The 16,793-nt window shown below is 32.2% G+C and overlaps 3 protein-coding genes and 1 long non-coding RNA gene across 5 annotated transcripts in view; all 4 read right to left on the bottom strand.

The window, feature by feature from the left end:
* Window positions 1-281: 281 nt before the first annotated feature.
* LOC111712415 (uncharacterized) lies at window positions 282-11,791 on the bottom strand (the record flags this gene model as incomplete). 2 transcript variants are annotated; one of them, XM_023487011.1, is given in 13 exon segments in its annotated part: window positions 282-1,661; window positions 2,841-2,925; window positions 3,180-3,268; window positions 3,562-3,637; window positions 3,955-4,023; window positions 4,372-4,417; window positions 4,754-4,877; window positions 4,976-5,202; window positions 7,304-7,390; window positions 8,520-8,601; window positions 9,049-9,136; window positions 9,845-9,946; window positions 11,715-11,791. In XM_023487011.1, coding segments are annotated over 13 exon segments (1,167 nt in total), but the record flags the coding sequence as incomplete, so codon positions are not given.
* Window positions 5,397-6,445, bottom strand: LOC111712416 (uncharacterized). Its single transcript, XM_023487013.1, has 2 exons — window positions 6,338-6,445; window positions 5,397-6,070 (listed from the first exon to the last, which is right to left on the bottom strand). The coding sequence occupies exons 1-2, from the start codon at window positions 6,392-6,394 to the stop codon at window positions 5,486-5,488; spliced, it is 642 nt and encodes a 213-aa protein (XP_023342781.1). The 5' UTR covers window positions 6,395-6,445; the 3' UTR covers window positions 5,397-5,485.
* Window positions 11,792-13,871: 2,080 nt separating the features above from the next.
* The window catches only part of LOC111712420 (uncharacterized), a 3,699-nt gene continuing 777 nt past the window's right edge, over window positions 13,872-16,793 (bottom strand). Inside the window, exon 2 of the long non-coding RNA XR_002767447.1 lies at window positions 13,872-14,318. This is a non-coding gene — a long non-coding RNA (uncharacterized LOC111712420). The remainder of the gene's footprint in view (window positions 14,319-16,793) is intronic.
* On the bottom strand, window positions 14,889-15,698 carry LOC111712419 (uncharacterized; the record flags this gene model as incomplete). The annotated part of the gene is given in 1 exon segment (XM_023487016.1): window positions 14,889-15,698. A coding segment is annotated over 1 exon segment (710 nt), but the record flags the coding sequence as incomplete, so codon positions are not given.

Genomic DNA, 16,793 nt, shown 5'->3' with positions numbered 1-16,793 from the left:
GTTTATTTTCTATAACAAAATATTAAATTACCCAACTTCTGAAGTATTTGATAAATCCCACTGTGAAAAAGTAAAAATGTTTTTAAGAAAGGCCGAAGAATAACGGGCCTTTTATGCTTAACTTTTGAAATTGTTACACCTCGAATGAAATTGAATTCTATATTTATTGAAATATATTTTCTTAATAAACATGTAATTAAAATCTGGTGCATAACACTTTTTAACATAAAAAGCATTGTTATTTAAAAAAACAAAATTAACAGACAAAACACGAAAAAACGTAATTTTACAAAACATATCAATAAATGTTGTATTTTGGTAACTTAGAATAAAATGAATATTTTCCTATTACATTCAGAAAAACGATATTTCAAGAATGTCGTCTTCGAGATTTCCTTGATCATTTGGGAGATTTTAAAATAGTAACAGTGACTAGATAATACTGCAAATCAAGAACAAGATTTTGATCCAAAAGGCGTTATTTAACTTTGAACATTTTTCATGTCACGACCACTGTACGCACAGATTTAAGCTGAATATTAGGAAGAAAAAGTTTGATAAATTCAATGAATAAAAAAAACTAGCTGCGGTTTTGACCAACAAAGGATGAGACTTGAGACAACATTGCACAATCTAATAAAGGGGCAGTACCCTCAAATCTTAATTGAAAAAAGTGGGATGTGCGATTTACAACGGTACCCATCCAAGCTTAGAATGATCAAGGAGGAATTGGATATCCATTTTTTGATTCTCTGTGAAATTGCATTTCTTGCCTCAGAAATAAGGGAGAAATTAAAAGAATTAAACGCTTTTCAAGCATAAAACGACGTTACATTATTGGTACCGTTTCCAATCGGACATTCCCCTCTGTACATAGAGGGTCACTTGAAATTACGCATGCATAGTCTTTATTTTTACATTTATGGCTCGCAAAACATTAAATTAAAGTTATATGAAAAGTTCAAATTTCAAATAATATTATAAACAGAGTAGCAAGAGTCAAGACGTCATTAAGTTTCATCATTTGTGGGTAACCAAGCATTTCATAAGTTTGAACTAGTATTAAATAAAACAGTTAAATAAAATAATTTTTGATTTCAATAAATTATAACTTTACAAGGCAAGAAATCTGGATATATGTCGACAAAAACGGTTCAAATATTTATGATGAAAAAAAACCCAAAAAATACGATACAAAATGTGCAGTTAAGATTATATGGGGGGTTTGAATTAAGTTTTCAGAAAGTTAAGAACAACTTTTCGAAAGTTCTGACCACATTTTCTAAAAAAGTTGTTTTACAATTTATGGTTTTATATTTTATATGTATTTGAAGTTTCGCTGTTGCATCGCTAAATCAAACAAATACTATTTATTGCTGAAAGCTATTTAATAAACCACAACAATTACGAACTACCTCGAATTTTTCAGTTTGCCCTGAGGTCAAAATTTTTGAAGGAAATAGCGCGCTAATCTACTACGCCTGTCGCCGCGATCTCGTTTTCCACAGTTGAAACTCTTGAATTTAAGGGATAGTTGCTTAATCCCTCAATTTAGTTTTCCTAATTGCTAGGAATTGGTTCACTCCGGATAATAGCTTAATCCTCTGAACAACCCAATAGTTCTGACCTCTAGTTCAGAAAATCAGTTAGCAGTTGGGCACCTGAACAATCAATCAATCAATCAGAGATTTAGGGACACACTACTACACACATCATGCTCAACATGAATTCACTAAATTGACTAAATTGAGATATGATTGACTTAAAAGCTTTGTGATAAGTGTCCTGAGAAAATTGCCTTTGATAGTTCTTTGTTTCTAATATTAAAGTTACGAGATTATTGATGAAATATAAATTAACACAACATTTAAAAAGTATCCTTACGGATTCCGAACAATGCCCTTTACTTATTAAATTAACAATGTCATATATTAAACATTAATTGGTGAAGAAAGTTTAAATACTTATGTATACGTTTTTTCTTAACCGTGGATAGCACTTCAAAGGAATTGAGCCTATGACACAAACTACTTATATCTTTGCAACCCACTGTCGTAGACCATAGATATTTAGATAGATAAATTTCGACTATTTTTTCTTGGTTTTGGCTACATAAATCCGTAATTCACGCTTCAATAGAAAAACTTTGATCGATTCTCAGATAGAAAAATAAGGATATTTTGAAAAAATTTTCTCAGGCAAAGGTTTAAAAAGTACATTAGTGAATTGAGGATTACATTTAAATTTACATTAACAGTCTTATTATTATTTAATAGTTAATAAATACTTTGCCTAATTTTGTAATTTAATAAATTTGAGCTGTGTCTCAAATCCACCCAAATCCAATTTCACATGAGCACTGGCTTAAAACATGTAACATTTAATACAATTTTAAGTTGAACCAACCATATTTAAGCCCCGTCTCAAGTTTAAGCAATTTAATCGAAATTATTTCTTTAGTTCTTAAAAATCCATTTCTTCCCGTCCTTAGTCATCTTTCAGCGAGTTGACCAGAGACTATCAAGAAGTAGTTATGACTAGTTTCAAATAGTTGAACCACTTATCTGATTATAGAAGTGGTTCAACTAGGGAGATTTAATTCAACTTCTTCTCGTTAATTAAATCCCAACTCTACATTTTGAATTTAAACGCATTATTGTTTATTTAAAAATATTTACTTTTGTATAAAAACATGGTAAATTCACTTTTTTGGCGATTCATGCCCGATTTATAAAAATAATTTTAACAATTGCTCTTTAACAGTAAAAATATTTGTGCATAATCAAACTTCACCATAAATATTCCTTAAGGTTATGTGATCGATTCAGCTGTTTTCATACCTGCGAAGAAACAGTAGGTTGGGGAGAAGGTGACCAATCTTCATTCAAATACTCTGCAAACATTCTCCTTGCAGTACACAGTACTCTACAATACAATAACATAAAGATTATTCTTCATAAAGATATTATACTTTCTCCTTGCAGAAAGGAGTATTCGAAAATATAAAACAAATAGTATTAACAATAAAATAACAATATTTTGCAAACAACCACAACCACGACCACGACCACGACGACAACCACGACCACGACCACGACCACGACCACGACCACGACCACGACCACGACAACGACCACGACCACGACCAAGACCACGATCACACCAAGGTTGGTACATACCTGTCCACATCATGTCCTCGAACCATTTTATCAAAAAACATTGCAATATCTTGATAGTCCAGTTCATTCCGCATAATGTGATCTCGGTGCTAAACATACAACAAGCTATTTAATTCTTCATTTATTGAGTGCAATGTCTGATTCACAATGATACCCTTTCAACATTTGTTTGATTCAGCATGAATGAGATATTGTCGTTTTATATGTAAAAAATGGATTTTTTTTCAATTGTGGGTTCTTAGCAAAAGTGACTAGCGCATCTATTGCAATCAGAAAATGATAGAAAATTGTCAGAATTTACTCCTCTTAAAACAGATGCTGTGGCTCAGATGATACAAATGTTGCTTGAAGAAAGAGAAAATGTTCTATTAATAAACCCTACCTGGAGAAGACTTGATAGACAGAGAAACATAAGGAATGGATTCCCATGTCCAAACTGCGTGGGGGGAGGAAGACGACTAAAAACAAAATTATTCTATGAGTTAAAATTTTAAAAAGGGGGGATTGAACTTATGGAAGTAAATATGAAAGTTTATAAAATTGATTTTACTTCTGTTCAAAAGCTTGATATTCTATTTTGTCAAATTAATTCCGGTTTTGAGGATTAAAAGCTGGAAAAAATAAATTTACACGAATTAATTTGCTATGCAATATATTCTCTTGTCATTTCCAATAAATGCTCAGTTTATGGTTTGTTAAAATTAAATTTTTCATCTCAAATTCGCCAAAAATAACAGTTTGAGAATTTTCTTAAGATGTCGGGTGTTTAACTTACTTGCAGAAAATTGTTAGTGCATTGTTCGCCTGACTGTATCCAACAAAATCAAAAGGATCTTCCCCATGTCTAAACACAGAATTATTATCATCTTCTTCAGCGAGGATCAGAAAATTCTGGAACAGGAAAACGACTTTTGGACTCAATTTATGACTTTGAATACTTCAATAAACATGTGCAATGTAAATAAACCGACTTATCTTTCTAAATAAGTTAATAATTTACCAGTAAAACTATTTTCTATCTTTACTGCGACCCAAATCAAATAAAATGTCGTATAAACCTAGATATTTCAAACTATGAAGTCTGATAGATCAAATACTCATGGATTACACCATCAGGAAGTAGAAATTTGGGGATAAGAAATTTTTTATGTGACAAAGACTCAATTTCATCAACTTTATTTACTAAACCTACCTAGATTCTGTTGAAGAAGGTTCAGTAGATTGAGGCCGAGTAGATTCTAGATCGATATTTAAGATGATTAATATACAAACGATAAACTTTTTTTCTTGTTCTTTGTGATCTTACAAAGAAACTAGACATACGGAATATGTCTTTAAATTAGCTGGCACAATATTGCAAAAGATTATTTATCAATATTGCAAAAGATTACGATCTCATGCAGATTGCAGGTAGACTGTAGATGAACCACATATGTAAAAATCCACTAATAGTGTGTGTGTGCAGTGACGAATTAGGATGCACAATGGGGACGCAGAGAAAGTTGCAAAAATTCATACATTCATCCCAGTTTTACCAAATAAAATATCAAAAATACATTTCCATATAAATATTCCTAAAGAGCAAGTGGGTAGTTTGTTATCATCATCTCGAGATTCAACTTTTCTTTTAACAGGAGTTTCATACTTCTTTTCAGATTCTTCTTTCTTTGTTTCAGGTTTGGTTAAGCTGTAAAAATCCTGAAATGAACTATGTTGAAAACAAGGCTATCACCCCCTCTGTACAAGAGAAAACATACCAGTTGATATCCGATTATTGTAAATAACAAAAAAATTACCTTCAGATTGGTTACACGTTTTCCAGAGGTCAAAGCATCATTTTCCACAGCTTCTTCTGCAACATCTCCAGCTCCTTGTTTATCAAGAACCTTTGTAATTTCCTCATTAATATTCTTCTCAAGTCGCTTACTTTCAACGGAAGATTTTTTCTCTGGAGTACTTTTTCCATCTTCTATGCTATTCTTTTTACCCCCAGATGAGAATCCACTTCGCTTCAGATTGAAATCTAAAGAATTGATAATTAAATATGGGTATTCAAGTGAAAAAAGGATCAATGAAGTGAATAGTGATTAGTCAAAAGAATGTACATTAGCAATGTACAGGGAGAAAAGAAAAGGTTTATGTTTGTACATTTCATAAATCTAAAATGTATCTATTTTATTGTAGGTCTGTATAAAACTTTATTTCAACTAAATAGAGTAAAAATGTAAAGATTTATTTTCTAAACATGAAATTATAAACTACAAATTAATTATGATTCTGATTTTTATCACATTTTTTAAATTGATCTATTTACGACCAGCGGCCGTTTGGGTACCCATGAAGGATGCTAGCATAGGATCAACATATGTTGTCTGAATGAAATTCTTGCAGGCCATATCAAAAATGTTTGAGAAGCATTCATAGCTCGCCATTTTTATAGCGATCTCCTCCAGAACCTGAGTTTGTGTTTCTGTGTACTTGTTTGCGCATCTGGCAAATTTGGGATCATCAGCCATTACTCCCAGCATGTTAACCACACACTCTCCGATCGCATCTGGGCCCAACTGAGACCCAATAGCATTGTCTAGTGAACCAATATCAGCAGAGATTGTGGCGTTTACTTCATTTCCATTTTCATCCATCCAACCCATGCTTCGGTACAAGCAGTCAGATTCACTCATTTCCTGGCTCATCTTGGATTTTAAAGCAGCAAAGGAGGGACATCTACGCCTCCTTCTCCCTCTCTCAAGGTCACTAGAGTCCCTGGTGGCAGCAGAACCTGTGAAACATTGCATTGCAGCTTCCATTTTACCCTCAAGGTTTGAACCAGAAATACACATGGCATGAAGTGTCATAGGATCCAAACAAAGACCCTCAGGTTCCGATTTCATCTAGAGAAATTTATAATTATTAAATTTTTTACATTTTGTTCCAATCCACATAAAAACATAATACATTGAATTAGGTTTGACAACAGATGGTTTTATGCATCAAAACTTTTAATTCAAAATAAAATTTTATTACTAACAGTGCTTTGTCATACTTAAATAGAATCTAGAAAACTTAAATAGAATCCCCAAAAAATGACCTTAAAAGTGGTAACAATTTTTTTTTTATAAAGGTTTAGTCAAAATATTAAAATATAATATAAGTCTTACCATTGAGGCCTGAGCCAAGGCAAATACAATTGTAAGTAGAGCAAAGAACGTCTTCATATTGAGGTGGTGAAAAACTGATATATGTCACTAACCAGACCCGCGATATATACCATGGCAATAAGAACATATGGAACTTTGTCTTGCATATCAAATGTCCGTGTAATCTGAGTTTGATTTGCAATGACATTTTCCACTGAAGCCCGGCAAAATTGTTTTAATACTCTAAAACTTTAAACTTAAAGCATTTACGATCAATTTGAAAATTAATAAGTAAGCAAGAAAACAAGTAAGTAATTGCACTGCTTACACATTTATTCGTACCAACCCGTCCAGTAAACCTAGTGGACCTAGCGCATTTTATGAAACAAATTTATGTTGGCTGAGATGGAATTTAAAGAATTTTAGCCACGGTTTATATCCGCCAAAACCCGGTTTAAATTAAGCGCCGGCTTAAATCTTGAAACATTTGATACAATTTTAAGTGGAACCAACCATATTTAAACCGCGGCTTGAATTTAAACCACCGCTCAAATTCTTAATATTCGGCCACTGGGTACTTAAAAACCTCTCACCTAATGTAACACAGATGGTCCTTTATGGTTAAAAAAGTTCTTTAATAATACATACTAAATTAGAATAATATAAGTTTTTCTCATTACCAAAAAAAAAATTACATATTTTTAGTAATATTTATTTTTTAAAATGACAAGTGTTTTGTTGATAGCACTTTATCAAAATGTCAAATGTGTTTCATACTATAATTTGGAAAATCCACTGAAGCATAGTCATAGTTTTTTTAAGAATATTTTTCTGCATTTGTATGCAACAAATAAAAAAAATCCAATGAAACCAAAAAATTTCGATTTTTGTTGTTGCAAATATTAACCAAGGTTCCCTCAAAAATGTCAGCCAATTTGGTCCAGCCGTTTGTTATGAAAAGCATTATTATATAGATTGTTAGCTTACTTGCTGAGCTTTTTGACTTGTTGACTATTGTTCTTGGTGAATCTGAATCCAGGTTTGCAGATCTTACTCTTCCTCTTGGATCCAGACCTAATCAAATCAAATCAGTCTTTTCTGGAAGTCCTATAACTATCCACGATTCAAACTCAAAATAAAATTACTAAATCTAGTATGAAACAAGGCCTTATAGCTTGTGAACTGATTGACACTTTTCCATGTTATAAGCCTTCTATAAATCAAAAATATTTTTTTCAACAATCCATGGTGTATGTTTTCCCAGTAAAAATTATTATCCATCCAGGAAACGGCTTGCATTTTATTGTCTTGCAGAACTTTTCTCTTTTATCCAGACAAAACTAAAATTATTTGACTGAATCAAATATTTTTTTTTAGACTTGTAACAAATATCGTAGTAAACCCTATATTTGTTAACCTGAACACATCTAGATATATTACCCTGTACATTGTAACCTAACTACATCAAACCTGCATTGTGATTAGCCTAACTACGCGTGTATAAAACGATGCAAAACTTGTAATTACATTCAATAGCTTAACCTGTACCATAGAATTCTAAATATACGTCAGTTGTTAATAATACTCCGCTTTGATTACGGTGTAAGAGTAATTGTTCCTCGCTTAGCTAACAAGAAGCGTCCTGAATCACTTTCTTGAAAGATATAGTGAGTTGTATCTTGAAACATAGATACCTGAGAATACAACAGCATCTTATCTGGATTGATATAGATTCTAGTTTTCTAGCTGAGAGTCAGCATGAGTTGTATCTTGAAACATAGATACCTGAGAATACAACAGCATCTTATCTGGATTGATACAGATTGAGTATTATATCATATCTGTTCGGTTCCATAGTAGTAAACCTATTATTAAATTTTTTTCCTCATTAGATTATCATATTCTAGCTGAGAGTCAGAACGAGTTGTATCATGAAACATAGATACCTGAGAATACACCAGCATCTTATCTGGTTTGATACAGATTGTGTATTCTAGCTGAGAGTCAGCATGAGTTGTATCTTGAAACATAGATGCCTGAGAATATAGATTGAGTCGTATCCGGATTGATATTGACTAAGGTATTATTGAGGAAGCCTGAGTTTAATATTGTAAGACAGATACCTGAGAATATGGAAGGTTATACTTGGATTGGTACGGATCTAAAACTATTTATTGGAGTAGAGCATTTGCTACTGACTTACCCTTCTTTGCCTCTGAAGATTTGACATCGGTATTATCTGATAGTTGTCGGTCAACACTCTGCTTCCTTATAGTAGCTGCCACCTGAACAAATCAAATCAGACTTTAAGGGACGTCCTTCTAACCATATTTCCCCCTTACAACTAAATTATATGGTAGAATACAGCGAGAACCAGAACATTGTGTAAGGAATGTAATTTTTTTTGTTTTTTTTTTTTTTAAAAAAGGATTTTATGATTTTCAACTGTGAACCAACAAAATACATCAATTACAAAATACTTTTATTATAAATTAAAAATTTGAAGAAAAAAGGAACCTTTTACTTTTATTTACACTTTTTGTTAAACGTACTTTTGGAAAAATTATATTTGGAAAAAATCTTGATGACAATAAGGTTCTTTGGGAGGTTGCTCTTTAAGTTTAACACTTTGTATTACAACAACAGCACAGTGTTGATTTATTGCTTTCTACTTTTATTTGTTGATTGTCGATAGATGTCATAAATTTTAGAATTATTTTTACTGATTTTACCTTTCCGTAGGGTGTTTGGCAAGGTTTACTCAGATCAGTTGAACTTGGTGACATCTTAGGACTGAACTTTGTCTCCCATAATTCAATCCAAAAAAAACCAATCCATTAAAAAGAATTCAATCAAAAAAAATTTATTTACATTTATTTTGAATCCTAGACTCGATTTTTCAAATAAATTGCAAATTGCACAATTTAATTTCAAACAAATCATTCAGATAATACAACCTATAGTCATCGATTATCTTTCGCCACATTTGTATATAATTTATATTTTAAAATATTTTTTAATTAATATTTTTAAACTCTATTTTTTAGAGAACGTTTTTAACGTATTTCGAAAAATGTGAGTGGTACGCGGCATTCTTAGATAGTTGCGCAAGCGACAAGAGAAATAAAATTATAAAAATAAAAGTAAGATTAGTAGCGATCAAAAGCGCTTTTTTTCGCATTAAGTCTATACCCCCTTTTTATTTTTTTGCGAACACTCCCTTTAAAGTAAAGTTTAAATACCCGCCGTGCTCCTGCATTTAAATTCATAAAATTGTAAAGCTTGTTTTTAAGTGCTTTAAATCATGGTTTAGCTCTTTGATATATCAAACTTTCACTATTTAATCTAGCATAATTCAAAATTTGAAATATTTCAGGTCTACTCTCGCCCCTCAGGTTAAAACAAATTAAGGGATTAGAAGAATATATTTTAAGTGAGCAATTAGTTTGTTGCTATTCAAAATTCTTTAAATGTCAATATGGTTTACACCATCAGGTTTCAATGTTAAAGGGATAAGAAAATGTGGACCTCGTATCAGCTGTTGCAGGAGGTAGAGAAGACCACGTGACCTCTAGAGCTTTCATCGCCAGATCAAACGGAAACTCACGTTTCATTTCCAGAAGCAACCATCTTAAATATTTAATTTAAAATGCAAAGCAACTGTATCTCACAATTGTCAAGGATTAAAAAATGAATAAAGCATCTTTTTATTAAAGCATAATTTTATGAACTTTTTACGAAAAAAACTCTTCAACAAAAAGAATCAGCAAAACCATTTTGAAAAAAACTTTCAACCAAATTGAGCAAGTTGTATACTAGAGTAAAAAACATTTTTCTTTGGTGAAATCTATTTAATAATTGTAACATGTAAATCACATGTAGGACCAAATTTTCTTCAAGAAAAATATAATTAAATTAAAATAAAATAAAAATGCTTTCTTATTTTTACTTTTTAAAGATATGCAAAGTTCCCAATACTTTAATATACTTTTATTTACTTGATGGTCGATCTTTTATTTATTCATTTATTTTTATACATCTATTTACATTTCTCTACATCTGTAAACATTTCTCTACATCTATTTACATTTCTCTACATCTATATACATTTCTCTACATCTATATACATTTCTCTACATCTATATACATTTCTCTACATCTATATACATTTCCCTACATCTGTATACATTTCTCTACATCTATATATAAATTTGGCTTGTCTGTTTGGGTGTCTGTTTGTTTGTTTGTATCCAATAAACGTCAAAACGGCTGAACCGATCGGGCCAACATTTTTTGTGGTACATCACGTGACAACAGGGAAGGTGTATGAATGATCTAAATTTCAAATATTTGTCTCTATCAAAATTCGATCTTCATTAAATTTTTAAAAATTTTGAAAATCCACGAATTTTTTTGTGAAAATCCGCGAATTATTTTTGTTTTGTTTTACGATGTACACAAAGAGAACATGTTCACAATTAATTTAGAAGATGGGCGCGAAGAGCCCTCTAAGGCTAGTCTATTTACATTTCTCTACATCTATATATAAATTTGGCGTGTCTGTCTGTTTGGGTGTCTGTCTGTCTGTTTGTATCCAATAAACGTCAAAACGGCTGAACCGATCGGGCCCAAATTTTTTGTGGGACATCTATATACATTTCTCTACATCTGTATACATTTTTCTATATCTATATACATTTCTCTACATCTATATACATTTCTCTAAATCTTTATACATTTATCTACATTTCTCTACATCTATATACATTTCTCTACATCTTTATAAAGTGGCATCCAATCTGTGCAGTATGAAAAGGATATTTCAGCAGTTTATATGCAAATTTTTTTTATTAAGGTAAAATGAGTTTGTTTACACCACCCATATTCTTTGAACTATTCAAAATCGTGATTTGAAACGAAAAATTGTTATTTTAATCCACCGTTTAATGGCTTCCACAGTATGTTCACAAAATCAACTATTTCTATATTTTTCATTAACATTCATATCTACAGGGTTGCCTACAAAGACATTTTTGAGGGAGCCCATGGAAACCCTGGGGTAACATAAGCTTTACAAATTCTACAAAAAATTCTTCAAATTTGATTTTTTTATTTCACGGGCAATGCCGGGCACTTCAGCTAGTAATATTTATATAATAATTCAAAGGTTAAATTAAGTCTTTAAATGGAATATTTTATGATTTGACAAAGAAAGAAACAAGTTTCCAGTTGCCAGGAACCATGAATATAAGGAAACCGACAATCTAAACTTCGGTTCGTACAGTCGTCTTGAGTCACATCCTTTGAAGGTAACCCTGTACTAAATGCAATATGCATGAATATCAATATCATGTTTTCCTAAAAGTTGGATTAAATAAGAAATAATGAAAAATTCTACCTGTAGCAAAATAGTAAATCGTCGGCCATATGAAGTTTTAGATAAGTGTAGAATTCTGGATCATAGTACATTAGACCCTGCAAAAATTACATTTAAAAAGCTGGCACCCAATTTAATGTATTGGAGAGGTCGATGAACTAATTGCCGCCGGTTCAAATCATAAATCATAGATTCAAATCCTCGTGAATCTACACCGTGAATCTGTGAATAAGGATTTGAACCGGGGCGGAAGGTGGTTCCGCGAACTCTCCAATTTATTAAGTTTCGACCCAGGGTCCAAATTTCATGTATAGTTGAAATATGTAGACTTTATTGAACCACTTCTTTTCAACTTAAACAGGCGCACTTCTACATCTACATAGTGCTTAACTACTTCTGACTAATCATTAAATCTAAAGTTAGAACATTCGTGTTTATAAATCTTAGGATCAAGCATTGATCTCCGTCTTGTGCCGGCATGCGGATCCTATTCGAATAGTCCGTGGAGGTCATACCGTGTCTACAAATTATTGAGTAAATAAGAATTGATCCTGAAAATTTAAAAGTGCCCCCAATGAATATCGAAATCAAGCGTTCAAAATTAACATGCCAAAAGATCTGATTTCTAGTCAGTTGTCTCAGAACTTGCAAAATACAGCCTAAATAATTATTTGAAATTTGTAAGAAGAAAATCAAGGAACAAGATGTATATTTACCACGGATAAAATAGATCAATACTATCATCATCAATACAAAAAGGGAGTGACCGGTTATGTTAGGTAGTTGAACTGAGTATGCAGTGTTGTGGAAAACTTCTTTTTTGAGCGCAAAATCGACGTTCAAAACCCCTACTTTGGGGGCATGGATACGTTTTCAGAATTAGTTTTTTTAAATTATTAAATAACGACGACATAAAATGTAAACAAGTTCTACAATAAACTACAGACGTCATGTATAGAAACATGTTGAGAAAACAAAAATTAACTAATCTTGTTCAATTATTAGTTTTTGTTTTCTTATTATTCTGGTTTCTCATTATTCACAAAGATTTTCTACAGATTTTTCAAGAATTATTAATGAAAAGACGATATTTGAAGAAATCTGCGAATAAATTTTAGCATTGATTTGTTGACCAATTTCTTTTGAGAAATATGTTCCTAACCATCTATTTAGATTACTGTATAATTTTTACTTTATTTTTCGTTGTCTTTATTTAATAATAAAAAAACTAATTTTGAAAACGTATCCACCCCCAAATAGGAGTTTTGAACGTCGAATTTACGTTAAAACTCGGGATTTACAGATCTTTTGAATAAAAAAGACATTTCGAAAAATCTTTAAAAAGTTTTATATGTCTCAAATGAATCTGAAAGAAGTTTTCCACAACACTGCATACGTAGTTCAACTACCTTACATAGCCGGTCACTCCCTATAAAGAAATTTTGTGAATAATTAATTGCACTATATGGATAGGATCCATTTGAAATTATGTTAACAGTCTCTTTATTTACCTCGGATAAATGTTGAAACTTTGTTGTCATGGCTACACCGTCAAGCATAAAATTAGGTTTCATCCTAAATCAAATATTTAAGAATTTAATATTTATTCTGGAGACAGGTTTTTAGTTTTTCCCCTTTCCACAACAAATAAAAGTGTTTACAAAATATTTGTAAATATATTTATATCTAAAATCAGTGTTATTGTTTCGTCAGATCACAACTTTTTCAGTAAAAAACGAAACTGTGAGTTTTGCAAGTTAGTCGGACCAATCAAATGTAGTATACTAGGCTTTTAGGGCGTTTCGAGCCCATCTTCTGTATAAATTGAGAACATGTTCTTTTTGTTTAAATTTTTAAATTTAAAACAAAGAAAAATTTTTTGCGGATTTTTAAAAAAAAATTCGCGGATTTTTCAAGAAATTAAATTTTTTACAAAATTAAAAACCTTTAAACACATTTTTTTGAAATTTTGTTCATTCATAAACCTTCCCTGTGGTCAAGTGAGGTCCCACAAAAAATTTGGGCCCGGTCGGTCAGCGGCGCAACTAGGCCTTTTCTGAGGGGGGGGCCGAAATCTGAAAGTTATTAGGGGGGGTAACGGGGGGCTAGCCCCCCCCCCGTTCCGCGAAATTTTTTTTTTAAAACGAGTACTTTTTTAAGGGTTTGATTGCAAAAAAATTAAATTTTTCAGGCTTTGTATTTATATAAAAATCATATGAAGACACAGTAGCTAAAAATAAATATTGTTCTCCTGTTATTCTAATCTATAGCTCCTTCAGTGAATAACAAATTTCAAACATGTTTTATTCTGAAAATAAAAAATAATAAAAAAGCTTAAACAATAAACATATAATTATGAGGAATCTGGCAGAAAATTGTGTACTTATTTAATTTTCATCCATACAATTCACAGCATTATGCACAAACACAATGGACTTAACAATGCACATTTAGTCGATCTAATTAAAATTTGCTAAATTTTCCAGAATGAAAAAGGTTTTACAAAATCTGAAATATGTTTAGGATGGAAAACTATTTTTTTAGAGAATCATTATAATTAGGGAAAATCCTTCAAAAGAGTATGCCAAGATGCATTTCATTATTAGTAAGATCAATGACACGCACCTCAAAAATAGTAGACCAGATTTGTTTAAACTGCGCCAAAAATCAAAAATTATAGTAAATAGTGTCGGGGTCGAGGCCCGATGGGGGGGGCGAAACACGGTTCGCCCCCCCCCCTAGTTGCGCCACTGCGGTCGGTTCAGCCGTTTTGACGTTTATTGGATACAAACAAACAAACACCCAACCAGACAGACAAGCCAAATTTATATATAGAAGATAAAACTTTAATTTTTTAAAATAAATAAAGAAGTTTACAATATATTTTAGAGAGAAATTATTTTTTTAATTAGTTGAATTTTCCAATTATAATTATAACTACAGAAAATGTTACAGAAATATTAAAGAAGAATCATTGTGTGGGGGAGAATTTAAAAAAGGTTTTATATGCTTTTTAAAAAATTACATCAATATATCTGATGGTGTTGTCTATATTTCTAACTTGTAATGTTTGATAATTTGTGTTTGAAACAAGTATTAAGTTTCTTTAAAAAAAGAAAATACAAATTTTATAACTTTTGAATTCTAAATACTAATCTCAAGCCTATTAATTAAGATATTTAGTAAAACAACGCGTAGTTAAATTATTTTATTTCATAGAACTTAAACAACTTTTTTAATTAATACCAACTGTGCCAAAATCTGAGGAAATGGAACGATCTGGAACAATTGAGATTTAGAAACAGGTGTAAGTGAACAGAAACGATGGATAGTAATCAAAACTGTATACTGTGGAATCATCCACAAGTATGTCTACCTTAACATGGTTTTGGGGTTCATTGTTAAGACCAATAACTACTGCATCGATGCCTTCGGGAACATAACAATCAGCGGAGCTAAACTGCGTTCTTCTTAGCTTAGTCCCAACCTTGAGCTTATCCAATGGTTGTCTGTCCATACAGGGGATAGAGTTACAGTTGGAGCAAATAGGTCCCCGCTCAATTATCTTAGGCTGTGGCTTGACAGGAACTGGTTCCCAGGACTCCTCCTCAGAATCTTCTTTCCTCTCCGTCTCTTCTTTCTTCTCTGCAGCTGCAGCTTTCTCGGCTGCGTCTTTAAGTTTCTTTAAGCTAGACCAACCCCAGAGGACCAGATCTTGGTTCATGGACTCCCAAATACGAATCAAATCTGTTGGAGGTATTTCATCGAAAGAATAGTTGTTATTGAGTGTTTCGTAACATTTCTCTTGGACGATTTTCACCAAATCCTCGAAAATGAATTTGGTCTCGTATTCTTGCAGAACCTCAAGACAGTAGGCAAGCTTTGTTGGAGGAACTTCCACAAAGCTATTCATTAGATTCCTAATCCCCCGGACCTGATAGGTAGCCCCTAAACCATAGATCTCAAACAGGACTTTCAAATCATTGATACTTTTAATATCATTCTTTTCACTCATATATAATATATCAGCCATAGCTGGCCAAACGGCTGGACCAAATTGGATGAATTTGTTTAAGGGGGCCCATTCGTAACCCGGGGGGTAACAAAGGTTAAAATTTTTTTTTTAATTCTCATTTTGTTTCTTCAAAATTCAAACTTTTTGATTATCAAAATTCGATTCTTTTTTAATCCATAGGTAACGCCGGGCACTTCAGCTAAGCATGATCTATGAACTTTTTGTTTTTCTACCTAATCTATATAAAGAAACAAGACATTTGTATATATGTTGCGTATAGCCGGCCAAACGGCTGGACCGATTGGGTTGACATTTTTTGTGGACACTCATGGGTGGCCGGGGGGTGTTAAAGGCTAATAAAATTCGTTTTTTTTCAGATTTTTTTTCCCACGGGCAACGCTGGGCCTTTCAGCTAGTTTCACATGAAGTGAAAATTACGCTACAGCATTAAATAATCCATTTTTTGGTAAAATTTATCTGTTTTACTTTGTTTCAATTAATTGAATAAAAAATGTTTTCTGTTTTTCCTCTTTAGGTAATCATGGACATGGAGAATTGGGATCAAGTTTCTAGACAGGGATATTTATGTTTTCAAGATTCTAAATGGGAGGGGGGTAATTACCTCCAATAACCCCCCCCCCTCCATCTAGGCCTATGCCCTGGGGACTAAAGCTAATAAATTAAATCGAAATTTGTTTATTTTCTTTTTTTATTTCGAATTCAGCTAGTCGGGTCATAAACTGCTACCACGACAATCTGTTCAAACCTAGTATCTGCTTTTTTTCGATAACCATTTTAGGATATTAAACCTTAATTGAAGTGTTTCGTTCCAAATCAGATATGTTACCTAATCGAGGACTGGAGACCGGCAACAGTCCGCAGAAAATTTCGTGTGGACATTTCTTTCTTAATAATGATAAGCTTTTAGTTTAATTTTTGATAGGTTTATTTAAAATTATGGGGTCTGTCCTAGAGAACGATTTTTGGACCCCCCCTCCCCCCCTCCTATCAATTTTGTACATGACTACTTTAGTATTTATTTAGGGTTAGGTTAGGTTAAGACACTTTCTGGGCCGAGCGCTGCG

The sequence above is a fragment of the Eurytemora carolleeae genome, unplaced genomic scaffold (assembly GCF_000591075.1).
Source record: "Eurytemora carolleeae unplaced genomic scaffold, Eaff_2.0 scaffold1211, whole genome shotgun sequence".
NCBI classification, from domain to species: Eukaryota; Metazoa; Arthropoda; class Copepoda; order Calanoida; family Temoridae; genus Eurytemora; species Eurytemora carolleeae.
The sequence above is the reverse complement of the archived record's forward strand: the minus strand, read 5'-3'. Positions and strand labels throughout refer to the sequence as shown.

Bases quoted from the DNA above. Each gene is read 5' to 3' on its own strand.
- LOC111712416 (XM_023487013.1), bottom strand. From the start codon at position 6,394: ATGAAGACGTTCTTTGCTCTACTTACAATTGTATTTGCCTTGGCTCAG. The intron at 6,071-6,337 runs GTAAGACTTATA...AAATTTCTCTAG, and splicing joins CCTTGGCTCAGGCCTCAATG to ATGAAATCGGAACCTGAGGG.